The 26,047-nt window shown below is 36.8% G+C and overlaps 1 protein-coding gene across 2 annotated transcripts in view; it reads left to right on the forward strand.

Annotated features, from left to right (window-relative positions):
- The window catches only part of AKT3 (AKT serine/threonine kinase 3), a 154,091-nt gene that overhangs the window by 67,456 nt on the left and 60,588 nt on the right, over positions 1–26,047 (forward strand). For both annotated transcript variants that reach the window (XM_074579978.1, XM_074579977.1), the window contains exon 3: positions 14,455–14,580. In XM_074579978.1, the coding sequence (XP_074436079.1) occupies positions 14,455–14,580 (126 nt within the window). The remainder of the gene's footprint in view (positions 1–14,454; positions 14,581–26,047) is intronic.

Raw genomic sequence — 26,047 nt, forward strand, 5'->3', positions numbered from 1 at the left:
TTACTTTCTAGAGGAAAAAACGTCCACTAAAACCACATCAAATTTGTTTAGTTAATTCACTAGTAATGCAAATATATTTTTTGAAAATTACAGTTCCTTATTGGTCCCTATTATTTTGGTGTCACAAATGTTAAATATTTGGTGCCAGTTAATTATTGTGTGTACAGTCAGGATTTCAGAAAGGCCAGGTGTAGGAGGAGATTACCAGTGTTTTCTCTTGTATGAAATTTGACTTCTGCATCGGATAAAATAATTGTAGAGTTTGTTGAGATCTGTTTAAGGTCATCCTGTAAGTTATTAGACTGCCTTTTGCATCAAAACTATTTTGGAAGCTAAGTCATTAAAAACTTTTCAGTAATTCAGATTAGGGAAAAAAAAGTATGCTCATAGCGGAAAAGCCACAAAATATGTGTCTGTTAGCAGAAAAACAGTAACAAACCTCATCCTGACATTGGCTAGATAAATTTATATGTCTTATCCAGGTCAGTCATCTTTCAGTTCCATCTTGTGTCTGGAATTTTGGTTCATAATTTGTAGTTCTGTTTTAAAAGTTTCTAAAGTGACTGAAACTGAGGCAAAAATGTTGTGCTAGGAGAATTGCAGGGTCTAGAATTTCACATTTCTGCTTATCAGTCAAGCTTTCTTTTAATTCAGAGGACTGGAAAAAATTGAAGTAAAAGACTTTTTAACACCTCGCTTGCCTGAATGTTTATTGCAATTGTAATATAAAAAAATTATGCAAGATAAAATATTTTAAAATATGTATATTAAAATTGAACTGTATTATGATTCTTATGTGGGTGTTATGAGCAGTTTTATTCATTTTAAGGCAGTGAAATACTTCAGAAATATGTAGAATCCTGAGGTTAAAAACTTGAGTTGTGTTTTTCTTAGCTTTTATTACTTTAATTGTAGTCTGCAAATTAAGAAAATACTTTACTGGCTAAATTGTTCTTATCTTAGCACTGTTTCTAGTAAGGGAAGTATTGCATGGCTAACTCAAAATATCAATTTATATTGGGATCTCTGTGTTGCTAAGATTTTGTTAATATCATTAAATTGTAATAACTACTTCACAAATACATGTCAAAATACTGTATTTCTAGCTTTTTTCAAATTGTGAATTTTAAGTGATTTTGCAGTTATTTGCCAGAGTACGGATATTTATACATATTCCTTATAGTTTACACTTTTTTCATCTACAATTTCTGTGTACATGTGTAACAGAAATGTTGTCAGAATATTTTCTGACACGTCAGAATATACTTCGCTTTTATAGAATGTGAAATTGTATTAGGGAAATTCTTGGTTTAATATTGCATCAGACCTATTGTGGCATCGTTGCTTAGATGCAGTTCATCTTAGAAATTTGAATCACTTGAACTGATTTTCTAGCTTAACTGGAAAACAAGAATTGCAATCACATGGTAGACCAGCAGTCCGATTAATCAGTATTCTTAATCTTATACAAATTCATGCAGATGCCCCTTCTCCCTTGCATCTTTCTTGCCCCCAAGCCCGTTATTCCTCTTCTCTCCTTTGTGCTATTACTAACGGTACAGTGAGCTGAAATAGTTTTGATCTGATCAAAACATATTTTCTTGGGGTGTGTTTTCGGTTAGATCATTTTGTAGACCTGCCTCAGCTGCGTGGATACCACTGCTGACTCTGTGGGGTAGGAGATGGGATGCACTGCACACTTCCTTTGCAAGTGTTCCTCACCTTCCCAAATGCAGTAGATTGTATTTAAGGTGAACCAAAGTGGCCAAGGACTGTGACTTTAGTTCACCATCAGTACTCCCTGGCTAGCACCAGATTTGTGCCCGGACAAAATGGCATAGCAATTAAAGGAAGAGCCTGCCTATGTTGAATGTTTACTCCAATTTCCTGAATGTGAGATTTTCATTTTTTAAGAAAAAGTGCTCGCACGATTGTGGAGATGCCTCACAGCATTCAAGGAGAGGCTGGCTTTTTCTAAAGGTGCCAGTAGTTGTTGGGTGCTGAATTGGCGGGAGAGGGGCTGCCATTGCCATGGTGAAAGCCGCTAGCTACGGGGTGATGTTACAGAATCCAGCTGGAACTGTAGATGCCGAATGTTTGAAAATCTGTTCCTGAACTCTTCTGAAAATGTGTTCCTGTGAGATGACTGATATTCTACTATTGGCCATTTGTGTTGTTAAATCCTTTTGTCGTAGTCCTTCCTTTGAAACTGAAGCCTAATCCAGTCTTTCTCTCCTCACTCTGCTTCTCACTAACTCTGTTTTTTTTGTCTGTGTTTTGTCTCTGAATCCCTTCTGTTCTCTTGACATTTTTTTTAATATAGTTAGCAAACCTGTAATTTATCTGTTTATCGTGGAATAATATTTTCAGTGTTCCTAAAATTGTGTAACTTTGCAAATGATAATATTTTCCTTTCTTTCTTTCTTCTCAGCACCGCATACTTAAGCAAAGGTTACATTAATTGCTCTTTAGATGTTAATTTAAACCTAACCACAGTGTATGAGTATTTCAGGTTTTTCCTGTACTGTTTATTAATTCAAGTAATTCTTCACTGCATTTTATCTGGCGTTTCTCAGTTCACTGGCATAGCTTTGCCACTCTGAAATTCTTCACATCCTTAATAAACTTGAATAGTATTACTGTCTTGCAGTATATGCAGTGGTGATCCCAGATCACTGTTGTATATATTAACTAAAAATGTTCCTAACAGAGAACTGTAGAGCATCACAGTTTGAAATTTGACTACGTGATCCTATTTTGCTCTCTTCCTTCTATCCAGTTTCCTGTTTCTATTCTGTTTTTTCTTCCACGCAACTACTGTTTCCTTAAACTTTTTAAAAGTTAAATAAATTGCGTCAGTTAGTCTTTATCCATTTTATTTTCTTGACATTCTTTAAAGAAATCCCATATGTATGATGGGTGTTATTTTTCTACTCAAAGGCAGTTTGCGTTATTTAAGCGTATGATTAAAAGCAGAAATATAAACAGTTTTCTTCTATTACCATTCAACCAATTGATTTGAAATTTTAAATATTTTTTTCTTTAACTTTTTTTGTTTGTTCTTTTTTGGGGTGTGGGGTGTAATTCTCCGTTTATAATCCTTCAGTATAACTGTCATCACTGAAAGGTAGCATTCTTTGCCAGTAGTTTTCACCTCACTTAAAATGCCTTAGTAATTGTGGATGTATTCTGCTTAGTTCTGGGACTCCTTAGTGCCTAGCACTCTGCTCCAGTACCTCCTTTTTGATCCAGAGGCAGTGAAAGTATTTGTCTGTTACCTGAAGCAGATTTCTGTCGTTGTCTTCTGAGGCAAAGATCAATAGAAGGAAAGGAACCATTCTGGTTCTTTGCAAATACCATTATCTTCAGTTGCAGACTTCATTTTATGTCTGGTTAATTTTTCAACAGTTTTTCATCTTTTATTTTGCTTGAGTTCTTTATTTCCCTTGCTTGGAAGTTCGCTACATCTTATTTTGTCTGAGCAGTACTTCTAAGATCTATTAATTTTGTCATTTAATTACAGTGTTTGCTTTATTTAAAGAAGGCTACATTGTCCCAACTCCCCTCAACTGGTTCCTTATCTTCCGTGATTCCAGGATGATTTGGTGGCATGAGCAGGGTGAAAAGCTGGAAGTATGTGGTAAAGAGCAAGCAGACCTTGAGGGTTGTACGGTATATTTTCCAAATTTTGAAGATCCTTAAAAATAAAACATTTGGTTTGCTAACAAAAATACTGTAAAATACGATTCAGGAAGAAAATGGGGACGGAGGTGAGGGAGTGGATTTGAAGTCTTTGTCTCCCTCCCGTGCCCTGTGCTGAAGTTCAGTTTCACCTTTAGGTTTATGGAGAAATTCCTTTTCCAAGTACGATGGAACTGAAATATTTTGTGGATACTGTTAAATGGTTCTTGAATTAATTCCTCTATACTGCATGGATGAAAAGGAAAATACCTCCAGCTCATGCGTTTTAGAGCCAACAATATCAAGGAGTATTAGTGTCAATAAATTACTTCTCTGAACTTTATTATGTGTGATATTTAGCCAGTTTGAGAGAAATAAAAAATCCTTGAAGTGGACACTACTTAAATTTTGGGGGCATGGGATTTTCTGCAATTAACTAGATTGCTATGGTAGGCCAATATATTAAGCTCAGGCAGTTTTGCTGCTAATTACACACAACTTCTCTGGAGTATCGGATATTCAGATCCATTTTATGAATATGGTAGAGAGAATAACAACTGTAAAACAAAGCACTGTGCATGTAAGTGACTGTTAGCGTGTATTTCAGAAGGGATAAATGCTCACCATATGGTACAATTACTGTGTCCAAGTTTTCAAATTAGCTTCTCTCATCCTCCTTATTACTGTCTTTAAAAAGAGAGGAAAAAAACCCAACATGATTTATCTACTCTGCAGCAGAACTCTTGACGCAAAACAGCAGCCCAGTTCTGTCCAGTTTTTTTTTCCTAGCATAATAGAGGCTGTCGGACTTTTTTATACTAATTACTGTGTGAGCCTCAGATGAACCCCCTTCAATTCACAGGGCTTTGTTAAGGGAGGAGCTGTCAATGTGTCTGCCCGTTTGCAGCTGTGCTGTGGCTTTAGCTTGCTTAACATTATGCTGCTTTTTAGACTTGACAGAAGGGATTTTTTTTTTTTTTTTTTTTTTTTTTATTAAGGCAAAGCAGCCTTGTAGCGAAATGGTTTAAGCAGCTGCATTGTGGGGAAGCACAAAGAAGTTATTATTGTGTCTGTTTAGGGGGGTCGGATGGAGGGGGGAGATATTCGGCTGCTGTTGATGCCGATTGTTGACTTGCCATCTGCCAGATAGGGAGAAGAAAAAAATGACAGCTCCAGCAGGGTGTTCAAGAGGTTGTTTGGAGAGACGCATAAACATGTGCAGATGTCGAACTGAATAATGGCAAGAACTTGAGACGGTTTATGATGCTGCTGTTGTGTGTGCATATACAGAATGAATGTATGTGGAGATTTGGTTAGGAGGAGGGTACATATTAATTATCATTGTCCCCCACCGCCTCCTTTACTTCTGTTAATTAGTTCAGGAGTTTAATATCTTCCCTCCCTCCGTTGTTTATTCCTAAAAAGAGCCTTTTCTTGTAGGGAAGAAAACTTTTGATGTCTCCATGTGGTGCTTTTCAAAAAAAAAAAACCCAACAACTTGATAAATTTGGTACTTGTGGAAGTAGAAAGTGTAATGCAGTTATTTCAGTCTCAGACATTTGGTGGACAGGTGCTATACAAGTTCTTACATAGCTTTGTCTGTCTACCTCAAGACTGATGCGGTGCATACCCCTGCTATTGCATCCTGTGCTTTTCTTATGCAGAAAGTGCCAATCGGTGATTGTCGAGTATTATATAGTAGACAAGTAAATGCTAGGGGTTAGAATGAGATTAGCAACTAATTTTCTCTTTCACTTGATCTTATTTTCAGTTCTTTCTCTAAAGGCAAGGAGCTGGTCAGGCATAACTTATATTTTCCTGTTTGACAGTTGGACGTAAAATAAATTTTGATTGATCTATAGGAATATGGTTTTCTTTCTTCCACTAAAATCCTTTCTTATTTTTTGTTTGGTGATTTCTGCTGATTCTGAGTTACCAGGATAACGTGAAAGGAATGTGAAAAATGATACAAGCATGGAGGGAAATTAAGTTAGCCCCAAAAGGCTAAACAAAAGCATTGTCTTATCCAGGTGATCTCTTACTTTAAAGATAAAAGCGGAAACATTAGAATAATGAATTTTCTTCTTAAATATTGTGTGCAAATTCAACTTTTTGATATCTGTATTGAACTGAAAAATGGAAGATGAAATAGTGGTTGAAGTCGCAGGCATGTCTTCCAGTTACCAGTATATATCAGAGTTTTTTGGTCAGTCACAGCATGAATTAAATATTATCTGTATGAACCTATGCACCCCTTCCCACCAACCCCTCACCAAAAGTGAAGGAACCCCTTTTCTTTGTCTTCTGTCGTAGTTCTGATAAGCATCAGGTCTGTAGGTCATTGATAACAGTAACTACCGATGGGAGCATTTGATGTCCTCTTTTATCATCAGCATGGCTGAGTGGAAGAAGTCAGTTTTGGATTATGTCAACTTAATTTGAACTGAAAATTCAGGTGTGCCTGCCTCCTACCCAAGTACCGATTTCTGCATCTGAGGATAGACAGAGGTCAGCAGCACTGAAAATGGAGAAATGCTGTTTGGCTCTTAGTTGGGTTGTCAGTTCTCCTCCGCAGAATTGTGCCATTTTCTGTGTTCTGTCATTGGTGGTGTGACGTCCAAGTTACTCTGGGTAATGCTGCATTGCAGCTTATCGTGAAGCATTTCATGCAACCAGAGTTCTCCTGATGTGGAGCAGTAGTGGAGCTGTTCTTTCAACTCTAGCAGTTTGAGGAACACTTCTGCGTATCTTGGACTGATCGTTTGTATGTGATGCAGGCTAAATGATAAAGCAAAAAGGTTGGCTTTAGCGATGTGCTCGAGGAAGAAACGTAGGTGAACTATGTTGGTGCTATCTTTTTGGCACCCGGCAAGGTCTGGGGCTAGGAGCACACCTAGTGACAAGGAGGAAGTTCAGAGGAGCTATTCTAAAATTATTGCAACGTGGCAGTTTTAAAAGTGAGACAGTTTGCTTTGCGAAAACATGCTAGCAAGTATACCAGTTTTAAGAGGAGAAAGTCACATAATTTTTGACAACACAATAATCTGTCAAAGAAACTCAGCTGAATGATAGTGCTATTGTCAAACTTATCATACTCTTTTGCAAACAATGGAAAGTTTGAGATTTCTTGTGTAAACTAGAGTTGGCTGTTTTACAAAAAGTTGTAAGTAGAGAATATTAAGAAGATGTTTAATTCAGCTACATTTAAAAAGTGTTTAAAATTTAATCATCTGATTTAATATATATGCATACATGAATTTAGATTGTTGCTGCTGTATCTGACTGTCTTAGTGTAATTTATAGATGAATATTTTTATGCTTTTCTTATTCTTAAGGTATTTTCAAATTCTGAAAAAGATCCTTTGGTCTCCTAGCATTTGATAAAAACAGAAGAAAGCAAAGTCGTTTTTTTTCTGTCACGCAAAGTACGACTTGATGCTGATAGTCCTATATAAAAATTATAAATATTTAAAAGTACGGAGGGCATGAAGGTTTTTAGCTATAAAAAAATAATGTCAGGTGATATTCTAAATTTTTTTTTGCATTTACCACCAATACATCTCAGTATTATTAAAAATTGCAAAACTGCTTTGAGAGGCAGCTAAATAGTACAGCATTTTGGGCTCTGATCCTATAAAGCCTTATACAAGAGAGAAATTTTAAAAATGTCAGCAGCGTCCCTAAGTGTTTCTCGGACATAGACCTTGGCTTTCCATTCCTGAATAACAGTCATATTTAGGAAATATTGATCTCCTTTGTTGTTCAGGGATGCTGATGCAATACAGAGCTCTGTTATTCCAGACAGCATGTGTTAATATCAACTCCTATTTAATTTATTTATTGTTCTAATTCTTATTCTTCAAGAATGAAGGGGAAGTGAGAGTGATGTTGAAACTGGCAAGTTTTTCTTCCTGTTGGCTCAAAATGGACATGGTAAAGGTCAATTCTTAATTTGTCAGGATGTCAGCTAACTCAGTGTTTCTGGTACGATTTTTTTAAAAAGACAAAATTTTGTGCGTATGAAAATTGAGTATGTGCTGTGAACATTTATTTTCCATGAGATGCCAAAGCACATCAGTAATTTTGTGTGGATATTGTAGATGCTCAGTTTGCAAACTGCATTGACGTTTGAATAGCGGTATGTGTGACTGTTATTGAATATTTTCCTCTAGATTTTTAGATATTTTAGAGAAAAGATTATTAATGCAACAGGAAAGGCTTGAATAAACAGCAGGAGCTGAAGTACTGTTGCATTTATACAAGATAGGACACTGAGTCACGCCAGTAGCCGTAATGAAAAAATCAGGGTGGGTGGTGATTTGAACCCTGGTGAGCCTCTAGCTGGAACACGTTTGTGGGTTGCATTTAGAGCCTGAGGGGAAGAAAACCCCACAGTAAGAGCAGGGAAAAACTTCCTATTGAGAAGCTTCATCCTCCTACCATAGCTTTGGCTGGAGATGTGCGCGCTGAGACCATGGAGAGCCGCTCTGTGGCTTCGCTCTGCCTGGTGACTCTACCTCTCCACTTGGAATTACTGTTTTACTCGCAGGAGCCCTTGTCTTTGATCACTACCTACTACTGACTTCTTCAGGAAAAAAGATCCTATCATTTGGCTGCTCTTCAGTCCATCTTGGCTGGCACGGAGGAGGTGGTGTCTCTCTGCTTTCTCTCCCCTTGCCCAGCAGAGGAGCTCCCAGAGCTTGTCCCCAAGGCTGCTTGGTGCCTTCTGCAAACTCTTAACATCTGTGTGATTTTCACTGGTTTCTGGCCACACAGCTGTGAATAGCTGAACATAAATTGACCAGACTTTATATCTGCACTGGATCCTTGCGGTGTCATGGACAGTAAGGGTACTTGGAACTTTCTCACTTTAATTCCCCAATTTGCAGGAAAACTTAATGGAAGCTTAGCTGTGGTATAAGCTGATGCCCACACATAGCATGAAATGTTTCCTTTTTCCCAGTTGTGACTGGAAAAATTCGTTTGTCTAATGTAGGTACAGATGTGCTCAAAATGTCATTTAGCATTACTGGGAACTGTGGGAAAACAGTTAGTATAAATAAATAATCACCGTCTCAGCGTAAAAGACAGAATCAAAAAGCGCTAGTTCCAAATATTGCTTTTCTTTGAACTGCTGGCAAATACTTGGGAGGGGGTATATAATAAAAATAGATTTTAAAATGCTAAGGCATGTTAGGAAAAATCACAGTTTAATTAATTTCTTTGTATGCAATAAGATTTTGTCAAATCTTTTGCATGATGTATAATTACACATTTACATTAGATTGAAGGACCAATATTGAATCATGAGGACAGGTATACTTTTTAGCTTTTTTAAACATTTAGTTTTTTACAGTAGCTTTGAACTGTATTGCAAATTTGTTATCAAGAAATCAGAAGTAAGTAAATATTTAACAGAAGTGCTTTACATTTACTAGTGTCTACTGACTTAATCAAATAGTCTGCTGATGCTTCTAATCGTGTGTTAGGTAACACTGCCCTCAGAGGGCCAAGGTAAGTAAATTCAATCTCAAAACCACTGACGTTACTTCTGAGATTTTACTTGACCAGACATTAATTACAGTTGTTTCTTTTAGAGAAAAATTGCATATGGTTAAGTTGTTTTATTTACTTTTATATAATTTTGTTAAGCGCTCTTAGATAAATTCAGTTTTTCTCCCCTCTACTTATTAAATGTTAGTGTAGGGGAACTGGAGTTTGATTTAACAAAAAAATGCCTTAAGAAGGAAAAAGAAAAAAAAGAAGGGAGAACAATATTTTTGTATTATTTCTATTAAATCCATTTTGGTAAACTGATGACACAGACAAGAGGCAGATTTCTGGTATTCTCTGCTTGGAGGGGTTTAGAGTGCTTTTTTTTTTTCTTTTTTTTTTTCCTCCTTCCCTTAAATCTCACTTATGTCTGTGTGGCAGCTGTTGCTTCTTTTTAGGAAGCAAGTTTTTGAACTCAGGTTTCTGTTGCCTATCAGCACTGTATATTGAAGACATTTCCTTCACACCTCTGAAACCATTTACATATTGAAAAATGTAGTTGTTTTGCAAAAGTGTTTTTTATAAAAATACATTTTTTAATAAGAAGATTAATTTTAAATTACTAAATAATTTTTCAAGAATTGCTAAATTTCCATATGCTTAAGGATTGCGAGTGATGAGACTAACATTAGCAACCATTAAATCTGGGGTGAAGTATCTGTTTGAAGAGTCTGAGTTCTGAGGTGAAGTAAAAAAATTATGAACTTTGAGTGATACATTTGTCTAACACAGATTTGTTGACTACTCGTAGTCAGGTTGCTTAGAAAGCTCTTCTTTGTGAAGCTCCTCAGCAGTATCAAAACTGCAAAAACTGCATCACTAGAATAAACATATTTTGTGAAATGTCCCGAAGGCAGGATTCTTGTTACTAGCTGTCAAAGGCAAAAAAGAAAAATCATTAAGGTTGCAGTACAGAGGCGAATACAGAGCCAGCCGCGAGGGTCATGTTCTAAACACACCTTCATTAAGCATTCTTTGTTACTGTTGTTAGCCAGTGTATTATTAAATACAACATTAATTAAAGAGTTGCATGTTATGAGGGAGCTTTTTGCCTAAAGATCAGATTGCATTTTCTTGTGCTTCAAGAACATACTGCTCTCTTATTTCGTCTTCTGGGTGCATTCTCTTAGTAGTTATTAAAAAAGCAGACCTGAACAAACGAAAACTGATTTACAATTTGTAGTTTTTTAGGTATGTGTGTGTGTGTATGTATTTATTGTCTGTATATATCTGTGAGATATATATTCTAGTGTCCCTTTTCTCGAGTAGCTTTAACAACTTTGACTAGAATTAAAAATGATGTAGCAATTACTTGGCTTTCTTCACTGCAGTATTTGAAATTAGAGACCTCTTCTTACTGTCTAATAAACAGATCCCAAAAGAACATGTTTTTCAACTTAGAAGGGTGTAAATTTAAGCAAAATAATAATTTAGCTTACATTAACTCAGCAGGAAGCAGGGTACAAACTGATTAATTCTCTACGGCGATCCACTGCTTTTTTAAGTACGGCAGCTCTATTTCATAAAACTGTCAGGATATCTTTTGGTTTGGTTAGCCTGGCTGGACTTCTCCTTTCTCATGGAATTTCTTTTCACTTTAATTAATGAATTACAGGTGTAAATTTACTGTTGTTTGCTTATGTTGAGGTATTTGATAAACATACACTCCAAATATATTTAAAGTAATTTAATATTGCTCATACTGCAAAATATACTTATTTTTTCCTTTTTTTTAATGCGGGGCTGGCAAGTTAGAAGATGTGTGGAAGTGTTTTTTTCTTTTCAAATAGTCTGCTGTGTTTTAGTATTTTTTGTATGGAGGAATTCTCTTTCAAAGCAGTTCAGTAAGCACATGTCTATTAAGAAGTATGGACTGAAATGTTTTTCTATCTTTAAGCAGATTATGTAGAAGGAAGGCAGTTATAAGAGAGCACCTAGAGTGCATCTTGAGAGCCATTAAGCCACTTGAGCAGCTAAGTGAACTGTTCACTGATACCACTGTTTACTTTAGTCTTCAAAAGTGTTCACCCATTTGTAAATTAAATTACAAAATAAATAAAGAGCAGATTATAAATATTCATGTATAGACCTTGAAGAGGGATTGGAATATTGGTCATTTCAAGACAAAACTAGGGGTTTTGTGTATGTATGTTTGTACAGACATCTTGAAAAAAGTGGTCTGACCATGATTCACGTTGGGTAGCCGATTAGGAGAAACAGTTTTCAAAGAAATATGTCTATAAAAGAAATAGATGGATCCTTATGAAGCCATAGTGTTTTGCAATTGCTTTTAAATTACATGTCCTGTGTCTGGCTATAGCAGGGTGAAGACGGAGGTACAGCTGTGCTCATGGATAAACTGGTACTTATACGACATTCAATATTTATATCTTCTTGTGACTAGCTTTTGTCCAAAGTTGCTAGTTGTCTTCAGAGGAGCTTGGAAGCGCTAGTCGTGCTCGTCTAACGGTTTTTCTTCAGGCAGAACATCAGCTGCATAACTCAATAGGTGATCAAAATTCTGTTCAGTTTTCTCATTAAGAGACTCTGGGTACCTAGTAGAAGTCAAATGCAATCTAAAGTGTTGTCCTAAGAGGAGGAGAGGAAGTAAGTGATCAGGGAATTTTGCGCTGGGTTTCTAAGGGCATCTGCTAGAACGAGCTCCTCTTCTACAGGTTTAGTTCTGGAGAGTACGTATGTAACTAAGCACAGGGTTCTGTTCTTTCCTGAAGTGACTAATGACCGTACTTAACGCTGTCAGCTCTGATTTTAGAGCAGTCTGCTTATCTCTCTGTCCAGTTTATTCCTTACAGGAAGGAGGACACTCATTGAAACCTGAACTGTTGGATGGCTGACCTGTTTTAGCCACGTTGATATTCTCTCCATGCTGTCCTTGAACTCTTCTTCAGTGGTTTTAGGTGCCTGCCTTCCAGTTAATGCACCTTCTAGATAAGGCTAATCGTGATAGATTTTAAACCTGTAACAGGCACTTTCTCTTGTAACAGTCACTTACTGTTACAACTAAGACATAATTTCTTAGAATTGTAAAGAAGAGTGTCTTTATGGTCTGTTTAAGAAAGCAACTAGGATGTTAATATTCTTAAAACTTACACTGGATGATCTGATACATAAGATTTTGTTGTAGCTTCAGCTTTTGAGGCCATGCAGATTTCAGCAAATTTGTCACAGGGCATGTTTTAAACTTTCTTAAAATACAAGTCATACTTTTATTTAGGCCTATGATTATTTTATTTTCAAGTATTCAGCAAACTTAATTCAAGAAATGTTCTTACCTGTTCATGTAATGATGACATAGATTTCCACTGTTGTTGGTATTAAAGTTACACATTTGTTTTTCCATAGTGCACTAGTATTTCTTCTCTGACTTAAAAATATCTCATACCTGCTTTTTTGTTTTGGTTTGGTTTGGTTTTTTTTAAGTGTTTGCTTTTATGTTAGCTGAGATTTCCCATTGAGAAATCAGTTCAGACTGGCAGTGTCAGTAGGGATGTTCCCAGCTGAACTAGCACCAGAGATCTGAGATAGAAAGCTCTGAGTCAATACAAATGTAACTAGCGCTATATCTGCTCTATTAATTTTGTGGTCGAATTAAGTAACACGTTGACTTTTTCAATTTTCTTTTGACTTACGTGAAAATGTCTAGATAACAAAATCAAGCAGGTACCCTGCTATTTAAAAGCAGGACTAAATAGGAAGAGTTTTGCTACTGAGGGCCAGGAAACATAAGTCAGCACAAATAGCCTGATGTTCGTTTTTCTCACTCTTTCCTCCTCTCCATCTCCTACTCCCTATCCAGCTTCTCTACTTAAATACATCTTGAAAATCAGAAATGTTAATGGCCGCAGTTAGATCTTTTTTTAATCCACGGGCATTGTCAAAATCCTTACAAGCTGTGATCAAGTTCAGCGAGGCCATATTAAGAACTGCCATGTTGAACTTCAGTGACAATTAGTTTATTGCTCTGATGGAAATGTGAAGATACGATTAATTAATTTTTAGATTAGCCTTTAATGGAATCACCTCCATGTCGTATGGATGTAAACATCTTTTTGTCCTTTGAACTGTCTGAAAGCTACGTAGCTACAGTTAATAGGGTGCTGAGGTGGTAAATGGCACTACAGGGCGGGGCTTAGCCCAGGACCAGTGCTGCCCCTGGACTGATGAGTTCTGAGCATTTTGCAAAAGGTGAGGAGTCCTAGGCAGGGCTGGAAATTCTGCATTGTTACATACACTTCTTTTCTTAAAATGTTCACTTGTATAATGATGAAATAGTGACTTATTTAAAGCTTAATGAGTAGTTGTACATACATTACTTACTTTGCAGAGTCGATAGACATCAAAGACAGGGAAAGTTGGGCACATCTAAACTCACCTGTACTTAACTGAGTAATTGCACTTTAAAAATGAAATCGTTGCTGAGATTTTGGTGTGGCGTTGTAAAGTATAATGCTATTAAAGAGACTTTTCACCCATAAATAGCAAATAAGTGGCATTAATTAAGCTGTTATTCCTTAGTTAGCTATTCCTTAGTTGTTGCTGAACTGTTCCCTGTGTTTCTGGTCCTGAATACCTGATAGCTAGCACAATCTTCTGCGTAGACTGGGCTGGGGGGATGGTGGTGGTGGTGGGTTTATTGGTGGACTTACTTCTTAAAAGGTAATTGCCTTCAACTTTTTTTATTCCTGTTGCTTTCATATGTATTTGTTAACTATAATTTGTGTAGGTTTTCCCATTACCCCCAGTATTCTTGTATTTGCTTAGTGTATGTTTTGAGGAAATTATTTGGTTTTGCTTTGGCTCAGCAGGAAAAATGCTCTACTTTGTAGTAGCTTAGATTTCATTTTGTTGTTAAAAGTCATGCTGCAGTGCTTATTTTTGCCTGCAGCAAACTTCTAAGTGTTTGTATGTATAAATATGTAGGATTTTGAAGAGTATAGTGTGGTAAAATTTAGAATTATAGAATATTACTATAGTGTGCTTGTAGCTTGTAGCTTATTCCAGAGGCATCATTGTATAGTCCAGGCTTACCACTGCAGTTCCATTTTCTCTTCTTTTGGAGGGAGTTAAGGTTTCCTCTGTAAATTGAAAACGTCTGAAAAGATTTTGGTATAATTAGTGTTAGACACTGATAATATGTTATGGGTTTTAATATCAAAGGTTTTTTTCTACAGTACTAATGAACTTTTTTTTTTCCTTTAGGAGAATATATAAAAAACTGGCGGCCAAGATATTTCCTGCTAAAGACAGATGGCTCTTTCATAGGCTATAAGGAGAAGCCCCAGGATGTGGATCTGCCATATCCACTCAACAACTTTTCAGTGGCAAGTATGTACTTCCAGTATTTATTATTCTCTCAGCATATTGACAAAATATCTGCTACATATTACTTCACGTGTAGTTCAGAATTTATTGGTAACAGTGGAAGTTTGATGCCATGTGCCAGACCAGTGCAATACTAATCTTATGTCCAGCTCTACAAAATATCTTTACAAGAGCACTGAAGATTTTAATATGGGTTGTTTTTTGAATATTTTGGAAATCTTAAATTCTCATTTTTATGTGTGTTGCATCTGAAGTGTCTGTAACTAACAATAACGTTTGACAAATAATTGTTGTAAGAAGCAAATTCCTGGAAAGCTTACCTTTATTCAGATTATTGACCTCTTCTCTTTTTCAGTAGTATCTCTGAATTCACTTGAAAACTCAAATTAATTAGAAAATTATCTAGACTGTCAAATGACACAAAATCATGCTAAATTATTTTTCTCTTGGATAATCAGGTAATCAGCTCTCCAGCCTGGTTAATCAGTAATTTCAAGCAATCAGACAATTTGCATATATTAGCAAAGCTACAAAGTGTGTATCTGTTGGATAAAGTGTAGACATTTTGATTTCTTGTTTTCCAAGAATGTTTCTAAAAGAAAAATCTGGAGGTTTTGAGCTGGCAAAGTAACATTGGTAGAAGAGTGTTTCTGAACAGAAATGAAAGTATTTGAGGAGCAAAACTAAGGTAGCAAAAAATCTCCCTGAGTGTAAGTTGTGGATATCATAGCTAGAAATTTTCAAAGGAATGCTAGAAAATTTATCCAATTTCTTTCAAAATCATGTTAATGTATTGCAATACAATAAATGGCGGTGTTTAGTTTTATACTGGAGTATAGGAGCCACGAGAGCATGTGTACTTAGGAAAAGGGTGCTGAAGATGGAAGAAATGCTACTGAGATTGAATTTACCTGTTTTCTTGCTAAAATTATTCTTGAGATTGAATCAGCCCTTGTATACAGTCCAAGTCCATGTCTTGTCCTGTAACTAAAGGAGGAAAACTGCATATTCTGGTTGTGACAGAAGTCTTCCAAACGATACTGAACATGCAAGCCTTTAATGATATTAGAGGCTCTGTTTGCCTCGTTGCTATTCTGTGTAAAAAACAGCGATGTCTTTCAGTTGTTCATATGAGTAGGAATTGACAGGATCATAGGCCGTTGTTCCTTAGTTATTGCTCTGAATGTCCTGATCTACACCTTTGTAGCAGTTAGTAGTTTCCTAGATACTTTTTCCCCAGATCACAGCAGACAGAACATATGCAGAACTGCAGTAGGGTTTTTTGTCCTGCTTTGTCATATTCTTCATCGCATATCTAATCTTCCTTTGCTGCAGCAACTAGAAGGATGATCCAAATGGTGGTTCTGCCAAGCAAAAAAATGCATAATTAGCAATTAATTCCAGTGTATTGATACTGGTGGGGTTTTTTTGTTTTGATACCTACGGGTCATCTTGTGTAATTCTGGTATTAGAATTCTGCCCCTCAACTTCACCTTACTGGAAATTGGAAGATTTCATATTGTTTTCCAAAATGACATCATCACCACCACTACCCACCCCCACAAAAAAAATAATTTAAAATAATCCGTTCTGCAACTAGCAAGCCCCATAGGTCTGATTCTTAGGAAATGTAAGCTAAAGGAACAGGCATGCAATATTAATTGAAGAAATACAGTTTCGGTAAGCAAGATGAGTTTTGCTGTTTCCTGGCAGGCAAAGGAGTCATTTAATCGGAAATGATTGCTGCTCAGTTCAAGAATAGGGAGATTTTTCACTCATAAAAAGAATCCCATAAAATTAAGTGAAGTACCTATGTGGAATTCACGGGATGAAAAGCCAAATGTCTTCTAGATTCAGAATGTTTGGATGAGATTCCAGTTTTTAACTTGGTTTTAATTAAATGGATTATGATTGATCTTGAATAAGAAGTACAAAATTACATGACACATGGAAAAGTTGAAAATATAAAGCATTATGGTATCGCAGTCTAAATTGCAAAGGACTGTAAGTTTTTCATCAGCTATTTTATCTGTGTGAAGATGAGATCGTCAGTAGGGCAAACAAACAAAACCACTATCTGAATGAATCAGGTCTCATTGGCAGTACCTGGTAAATGTCAAGAACTGGTCTCACGGCCTCTGATCCAAGAGTTCCTGGGCTGCTGCAGTAGGTTTGTGGCCACAAGCAGCGCAACATATTTTTCCTGTAATAGTGAAGTACGTTTTTCATAAATTACTAGCCAGGCAGATGGAGTGTGAGATCACTGTTAATACCATCTTGATTAGGTTGGCAGGGACTTAAAGATATGTCTTTACAGCCCTATCTTCATGTAATCTTTGTAGCTATCTGTAAAGTGAGAGTGTGGTCTCAGTCTACTTTTTGCTCTCCAAATGATAGACATCTTTGGCTCTTGCTTACAGCTTGTTATTTAAGCAGAAAAGGCCAAGGCTGTGGTATTATTTTCGAAGTGCTGTTGGAGTTGAACACTGGAAAGTTTGCACAGCTCTGCTTTGTATGATACTTGTTCTGTTGTTTAAAACTTCTACATCCAGCTCTGTCAAACTAGTTATTTCCATCATAGAGATATTTTTCCACCTGTGTCTGTCCGCTGCCTTCCACTCCTGCGACACCAGGCTTACTTTTGCAAAAGGCTTGGTATCATTTTGCCTAGAGTGTCTCCCTGATCTCTTCCAAGATAACTTTAAAATCCTGCACGTGAGCATTACTCTCTCCTTGGTCTTGTGTCGTCCGCATACTCCGTCGGGAATGACAGGAAGGCCAGAGAGAATGAAGTTGTTTTACATATTGTTGCAGAACAGAGTGTTCAGAGGCCATCCCTTTTCCTTGGGGTGATCTGGGAGGAAATGCGGGGGGAAGAAATTGGGAAGTGGACATGTAAACGGGTACAAGCTTTATGTAGAGAGGGAGAGCCTGAGGCAGCATGTGCACGCTTCAGCCCATTGCTGGCTGCCCAAAATGCAGCGGAACCGCATGTGCGTGAGATGGGGGTGGCTGATCTCTCTTCCCGGAGCTTAAGTGTGCCGCTGAAGATGTGATGGAGTTGACTGAAGAGTATGATGGAAGTGGGCTAGACGGAGCTGAACCCAGGCAGGGGATACGTGACTGACCCTTGGGTGTCGTGGGCAGGGGCTTTGCGTCCTCATGGCTGCTGCTCTCCTGCCTTTGGGCACATGCGAAAGTCAGCGTTGAGCACCTTGCACTGCATCTGCGGAGCTGCCACAAGGTTGCAGGAGTGAACAAATCAGACAGATCTGGTGGCACTGGACAGTGTGTAGGAATCACTCTGGTTTCTGTCCTGTGGAGCCAGCTTATTTGATACCAAACAGAGTCATTTTTTTAACATGGGAGTTCCAGAGAGCTGTGTATTTGAAGTATGCTTTTAGTTCCTTAATGCTCATCCCCTGACACTTAGTATCTAACCATACACTTCAAGATAAATTAAGGTGATGTAATTATACTAGTGGGAATTTTGTTGTGGAAACTTAAAACTGGTTGATACTGGTTTTCCGAGGTAAATTCAAAAGTGTGATCTTACCTGAATTGGCTGGTTCAAAATCAGTTTAGCTCTTTTCAGGTAGAGACAAGCAGTTGCAAGTAATCAAGCTATTGTAGCTTGAAGACATGCTCTTGACTGACTGAGTGGGTGTGCATTCCTATCCCACTTCAACTGCAAAATAAAATATGTTAATGTAAATTGCTTTTGCTTAGGCATTTATGCAGTCAGAACCAGTTTAAAAATAATTTGGATTCGATTGGTATAACTTCTCTGTACAGGCAGATGCCTGAAAAATAATGTCCTGGCTTTTAAAACTCCATTATGCTTTTTTCGAACAAAACTAGTACTCTGGGTGGCAGGATGTATACCCTTAGTGGCACCCCTGAAAAAACAACATGGCCTCACAATGCTGTTTTTAAATGGTCCAGTGTGGCCTAAGTAGAAGCAATACTGCTTTGTGTAAACCACTTTGGTCTTTGATGGTCATCATTATTGGAGAAAGCAGAGTGGGGAAGAACAGGCAGTTGCTTCAGTTCTGCTCAAGAGCATTTGTGGCTTTACTGATAAAAAAATACTTCTCACATGCAATGAGTATGTAGGTAATCACGTAGCACATTTGGGATGAGGCATCTCTAAGAATTGGCCCTTTGCCTTCATTTTGATCTTTACATAGGGAATAATTGGGAAGAGCTGTATCCCTTCACAGTAGCCTTTGAGCTTTAGCCAAAAATGATGTCACCTGGAATTTCTATTGTACCTCAAAAGATAGTACTTTCTAAGCACTCTGTGGTACAGCTACCCTTTTTCTTGCCTTTGAAAAGAAAAAGCAGATTCTACTTATTATGAGAAAGTAACACTTTATAACATGTTTTCCTTTATTTTATTTTATTTTATTTTTCCTCTGCAGAAATGATTATCGATGAACCTTGGCTATTCTAAATGGAGAAGCTGTGCTACTTTTTCCTAGTTTTAATCTTTCAGTGGGCCAGAGACAAGGTTTTATTATTTTGGGGGATTTTAAAATCTTCAAAACATGGAAATTGAAAGGTTTCAGGGTAGTTATATTAGGGCTATAAAGAATTCTGAAGAGATTCTCTAAAGAAATGGGTAGGAAAATATATATGTATATTTTAAGTGAGATTAAATTGTGCATCAAAATACTTTGGCATTAGACATGACCTTCTGTGCAACTCCACAATTAACTTTTCAATGAGATTTAAGTTTAAAGTCCTAGATTTTTTTAATTGTCACAACACTGGATGGCATGAACCCAGAGGTAAGCATGTAACTGTAGATATTTATTATTACAGTATTCATATCATTCCAAAATAATAATGGTGCGATTGAATAAATAATGTTCGCTCATCACTGAAAAGACTTGTGGGGAGAAAAAGGCAATGTATGTGTAATGTACTGCATATGCAAATACATCTGTGGAAATTCAAACTCAAATTTAATGCGTATAACCAATATTACTGTCTCTGTTGGATGGGGAAATGTTTAGCTGCCTGGAAAACTGGACCAGTAATTTTCTTTGGGAGGCTTTCTGAATGGTTTCTAGTTGGTATAGCTGGTATTCTGTCGTTTGACTTAGACGTTTGGATTCAGTTGTTCGCTTGGATCTTAAATGAAAATGAGTTCCTTGGTCTTATCCTTCCATTTTAAAGGGCAGTGCGTTCTCAGACACCAATATAGCATACTGTAACTTCCAATAATCTCTAAATAGGGTCTGGCATGAGCATGACGTGTCAAAGTTGACGTTTATAGCCAGGTCTGAGAGTTTTTATGCTGGTGTGATATATCCAGTTGCATAAATAGAATTGGGGTGTTTGCATGAAAGACAGAGAAAGGTGTATATAATCTTATGGTCTTCTGTGAAAACAAACTAAACTCCCGGCAAACCCCAACAATAACATGCAGAAATCTTCTATTTTCATTCTTCCTCTTTGCATGAAGGGGCAACTAGCAAACTAGTTGTAATGACAGAAAGACATGGATGCTACTTCAGTGTTTTTTTTGAATGTTGAAAATAAAAGACTTTCCAGCATGATGAAGTGCATCAAGGATGATCTTTTTCAGCTTCAATGAATATAATTAATTTTTTTGTTTATTATGTAGTCATATATGTTGTTGTATTATCAAAACACATACAAGTACTTGTCATGAGCCAAGCCCCACAGAAGTGGGATTTCTACCCATACAGAACAAAAAGTCAGTCCCTGCTCCAAAATGCTAAAATTCCAAATATAAAACAAGGGACAGCAGATGGATGCAAACAGATGGGGGGAGTATGAGAAAACAATGAGACAGTATTAGCCTGTAGTACAGGCAGTGGTCTCAGCGCATCAACAACTAATCCATTGTCAAGGTTAGATTTTTACTCTCTTCTCCCTTCTTTTCATCCTCTTGTTTTTTAAGAGATGGTGAAGGAGAGTTTTAAGGAGGATTTAAAAGAGAACCAGTTTGGCAAACCGAGAGAAATTAGAAATGCTTTTGAGAAACGGTGCTGAAATTGGAACAGTAGAAGTATGGGTGGCATTTTGATACTGAATAAACGGTGATACCAAGAATGAGGGTAGGCTGTGGTCTGTCCAGACTATGTTGAAAAGATACCTATATTTGATGTGATAGGGCTGGGTAAGAAATGAGGAATGCGAAGAACGTTACGATCAAAGGGACAATGGAGAAAAATAATCTGTTCAACAGTTTTGGGGATGACATTTTTAGGGGAAAACTGCATTTGTTGGGACCAAAGAAGGGATATTAAATTGTTCATGTAAATCTCTATGTGTCCAAATTTATTTTTAGTGTCATGCTCCCCGCAGATAAAATGTAGTGAGAAAGGACAGAGCCTTTTGGAAAGCCTCAGAAAAGTAGGTTTCCCATAGGGAGGAGGTAAACAAGTGGGACAACCAAGAGAGGACCAAACTAAAGGGGCGTGTGTGGGTGTGTGCATACACCTATATTTGTACATATATGTAAAAGCCATGGCATTTCATGTGTATGTGAGCAAAAGCACATGTATCTGTCTCAATGTTATGAAAATGGTGTATTAGTTCTGCTACTTGTCTAAGAGAAAAGGTCATCAGAGAAGAGCGTGTATTAGGAGTGCAGAGTAGCAGTAATGAAAAAAGGTATTTTTGAGCAGTGTGTTCATTAAATTTTGACATGAGAAAGAAAAAATGGGAGTAGCAATTGAATAGGCAAAGGTTGGGACAAAAGTGTTTATCTTGTGAAGGAAAGACTAAGAGAAGAATAAGAAACTGAGGTTAAATTGTAATGCAAGCAGATAGATACATAGATACCGATATCTGTATAGCACTCTATATATTTAAAAAGTGCATATATTCTAAACAATGCAAGCGGTGGTTTGATACTATTTCTTTTCTATTGTATGATAATCACAGGAAGTCATCTTTTGTGCTAAAACTCAGTCTATATTAGAAATAATTTCTCAAATATGCAACCTTCTGTTCATTTTTTTAGTGCAATTTTTTATGTCTGCTTGTATGTTTAGTATTCTTGTCTAGCCATATCAACAAATTCTGCTGAAGTTGAAAGCTTCCATATATGAAATAATGAAATGGTATTAGTGTTCTTTCTAGTTTTTATGCTGAATGAATGTATTGAGGAAAAGAACACTGGTGATTATATGGTTAAAGTTATAGAATTCAAACTTTAAACTTTTTAATAAAATCTGAACAGATGATCTGTGCTTTTTTTTTTTTTTTTGGAACTGGCAGGTTTCAGGCCCTCTAATTGGCTTCCCAGCTTTGCAGAGTAATTACAGCTTCAAGCAAACTTTGTCATCTGTGGTTCAGAATGGTGTAAAGTAAACAGAACGTTTTGAAATACAGTTTGTAGTTAGAGTTGCTCAGGAGAGTTTAACTAGCATAACTACTTAATTTAGATAGTAGCAGTTATTTGAAAAAGACAGTCTAACATTTTAGAATTTTAGAATTGTCAGATTGTTTGTGGATTATGGAGACAAAAGTTAACCTCTGGTATGTTCCTGACCTTTTTTTTTTTTTTGTTTTAAAAAGAGAAGTTCAATACTTGAGAAACATCCGTTGCGTTTCTTTATACTGGTTTTACTTCATTTTTTTCCATTTTCTGTATAGATCCAAAATGGCCAAATGAGTGCTACAGACTTGTTGGAACGGAGTTGTCAGTTTCTGTTACTGATTTTGTATTTTGCTGCTTTGAACAAGTGTTCTCCCTCAAGGTTTTTCATCCCCTCTAATATTAAAAGGGAAAATTCTCGTGACCGATGTTTAATCCCAGCAAGACAGAAAGCTTTAGGATTAAAATGTGTAATTTCAAGTTGTAGATGGCTAGCATACAAGAACACAAAGTTGAGTCTGTCTGTTTACTGGCTTACTCATCTTTTTGCATGATAATTTAGACTTCCAACTGTTTTGAGTTGAGATTCAGCCCTTTAATTACATATGTTTATGTATAGTAGCAAACTTGAAGACATTATGGTAGAGTGTTCTCTACTCTTGGTAATGACCCAACTATCACTCGAGTGTTTGGAGCCAGCTCTCACTAGCCAGTTTCACTCATTCTTCTGTGCTTTTGTAGTTTCCAAACTATTCTCTCTGTCTAAAACTACTATGATTTTTCCAGTGATTAGTAGAAAAATATTTTGGTAATTAGCAGTAACTGTGTATTAGAGTACTTATTCATCTTAATAGATCCTCCCCAACTGTAGGTGAAAGACATTGACAAAGCAGTTTTTATTCATGTTGCAATGATGACAGGAATGTTATTTAGCCCATGCATTTGTATACAGCAGCACATGAAGCGTGTGGGTGTACTAAATATCAGCAGACTTTGTTACTTTTGTCTACTTCAGAAGGATGGATAGCACACCACTTTTAGAAATACATTGGTCCTCCACTTCTTTCTGAAACATTTTTGATTCAGAAGGGAAGGATACGAACATATTTAATTTTAACCTTCCACAAGGAAATTAAATCTTTAGCCACTTTTAACAGAATATTAAAAAAAGCTCATTAACTTTTGCTAGATTTTATTTTTCAATAGCATCCTTCAGTGATAGTGAAATGGCGTTTTTGGGTTTTTGTGTTTTCAGCATCATTTTCAATTGCTAAGGTATTTTTTATTACCTCTAATTGATTTAGTTTGTAATGAAAACTCAAGGAGTGAATACACTTTGGTAGTTACAGAGCTTAGTATATGCGTCCATATGTTTTGTTCTTGTTGTTAATGCACATCATCACTGTCTGAAAAAAATAATATAGATAGTACCAATAATACGTCTACATATCAGATACAGATTTACATAATGTACATACTAATATATAAAATATATTTATTATACTATATGTATAGATAAAGGCCATGTTATAGATAGCATTCGGACATAGGCAGGCTTAATTCCATTAGTTCCAATTTTTAGGTGCTTGAGTTGGCAAACTTAAATTAATGCATCTTATTGTATGCATTTTTGTATGTATTTGCAATCGGAAAATGAATGGTGAAATTCAAAATCTTCAGCACTGGAGAGGATGTGCTTTTTAATTCATACAGACGTTTCTGCAGGTTTGACTCTGTACATTTTTGCCTTCAGATTGCCCTAATACAGTCACCTTACTTTTCTGTCCCTGGCAGTTTCTTTTACTTGCCTGTTCCTAAACTAGCTAATCCAGTTTAGCTCTACTCTAGCTATCCACCAAGTTTTTCTTTCTCATGCAGGTTCCAGTTTTTTTTCTGTCCCATTTCCACTCTTCTCCTTTTATTCCCTAGTCTTTTGTTCCCGACATCTCTTCTGTAAATAACTTGCTGGATGCCATCTTTCTGTATTGGATTTTGCTTCAATGAGGTAGTTTCTTTTTCGTATTGTTGGAGGAACAGGATGAGGCATTATAAGTATATAGGAGAAGGAGCTTTCCATTTAGCAGGTGTAGAGACAGGAGATAGCCGTAGCCTCTGGATTATACTCAATGCATATATTTTCAATGATTTTGTGCTTTAGTAATTGTTACTGTAATTTTTTACCCTCCTCCCACTGCACTCTTATCCCTCCCACATGTAGTGTGTCCAGATGCCTTACATTTTCACAGGAATACTAAAAGGATATCAAAGGTCTTGGTTTGCCAAGTTTTAAGTCTCGTCTCCAAAAAGTAGTATTTTCCAGCAGTGTGCAGCTTTAGGCAGACACCCAGCAAAGAAAATTTCAAGCCTACATGATTGAAGTGTGATAGCATTAAAGATGAGAGGATGGTTTTGTCAGGAGTAGGATGAGATAATCTTAGAGCAGACAATGCTTCTCGACTCTTCTGTTATGAAGGTAGCCCGACACATTCCTTAGAGCTACAGCCGAGGAGGTAAAGAAAACAAATAGCCTGTTAACCCTAACCTCACCATCATTGTGATCATAACTTGGACTTCCATGTCCCTGAAGATGGGGGTTTCTTTGATCTCGTGAGTAATACTTGGACGCAGCTACAAGCCTGGTTAAGTATCCTAAGCAGCTCTGCTTCATCATGCTCCCCAAGTTCCTATCATCTGCTTCTGTCCTCCTTGTTCCTCTTCCAGCTGTTGTGTTAAATTTCCTCTTCCTGTGTCCATCCTGCTTTAGCTCTTTCCTCTAAATGTTAAGGATGGCTTTCATCCCATCCAAGACCTAGCTGAGTTTATAAAAGCAGTGAAGTTGGATTACTGTTTCTCTTTTGAGTCTCCACAGTATATGCAGGTTTGCTAAACGTAAAGTCATCACCTTGACCAGTGAGCTGTCTGACTTGCATAATAATATTTAGATGTATAGTGAATGTATAGGTTTGAGAAATACACACCTGCATAGTGCAATATTTGATTTATTCCTCTCTTGGTTTTTATCTATGTGTCTGTCAAGCTTCTGAGGTGTTCTGCTAAGCTGCAGAAAAGAAATCCTGTTAGCAGACGTATCTACTTCCACCCTTCTTTTCTCTTTCAAATAAAAAAAATGCATGAAAGTTCTTAAATCAAGGTGTCCTCACAAAGACCCCCCCTAATATCAGTTCTTTCATGCCTGTATTAAGGATGGTCCAGTACAAGTAAGTCTGCTGATACTTGCTGTGGCTTTATATCATGGAGGCAGCGGCTGTTTCTTAGATGATCGTGTCCCAGATTGTTTAGAATAGTCAACTACATCAGTAAAAGGTGCAGGTCAACTGCTATGTGGTAGCTCTACCAAAAGGAAGTTACAGTGGATTGTAAGTGAACAGGAATTCTGTTGCCGTATTTATTATTGACTGATCTGTGAACTTGATAAATCATTTTAGATCACACGTTTGATACGGATCAGCTTTGAACAAGTGATAGCATTCCAGAACATGAGATGTGATGTTTGTGTCTATTCTGTGGTAGCTGCAGGAAAACAAATTATACTTTTGACAGAGTAACCTTAACATCACAAAAATGTTTAAATATGTTTGCATGAATAAAGTGCTCTAGTAGGTCAGTGTTTTGCATACGTAATGTTTAGTGTGGTATGGTATATCGTAAAATCAGTCTTATTAAACTAAACACAGTCTTATTAAACCATTGCCTGAGTTACCAGTGATGTGGTCTTGTGACAAAGGAGTAATAGGCAGTCTACTCTATGTTTGTGTGACAAGGAAGATCTTGGATCTGAAAGCACAACCTGTGAGGACAGATTGGTTGAACTGATTTAGGCCAGAGACGACTGAAGAGAGATAAAATAGTGTTCAAATGTCTAAAAGGGATACCTGCTGAAAATATAAAATAAATTAGTCAATAGGGCGGGCAATAAACAATACACTTAAATTATAGGAACAGTTGCATTAAATGCCAGGAAAAATCTTCCATCTATAAAAATAATTAATTTCCTTATAGTTGGATGGAATAGTTTGCTTACAGAGGTTTTGAAATTACTACTTTTCAGGGATTATAGAAAGAGTTTAGAGAAATACTTATGAGAAATAG

This window comes from Larus michahellis, chromosome 3, assembly GCF_964199755.1.
Source record: "Larus michahellis chromosome 3, bLarMic1.1, whole genome shotgun sequence".
Lineage (NCBI taxonomy): Eukaryota > Metazoa > Chordata > Aves > Charadriiformes > Laridae > Larus > Larus michahellis.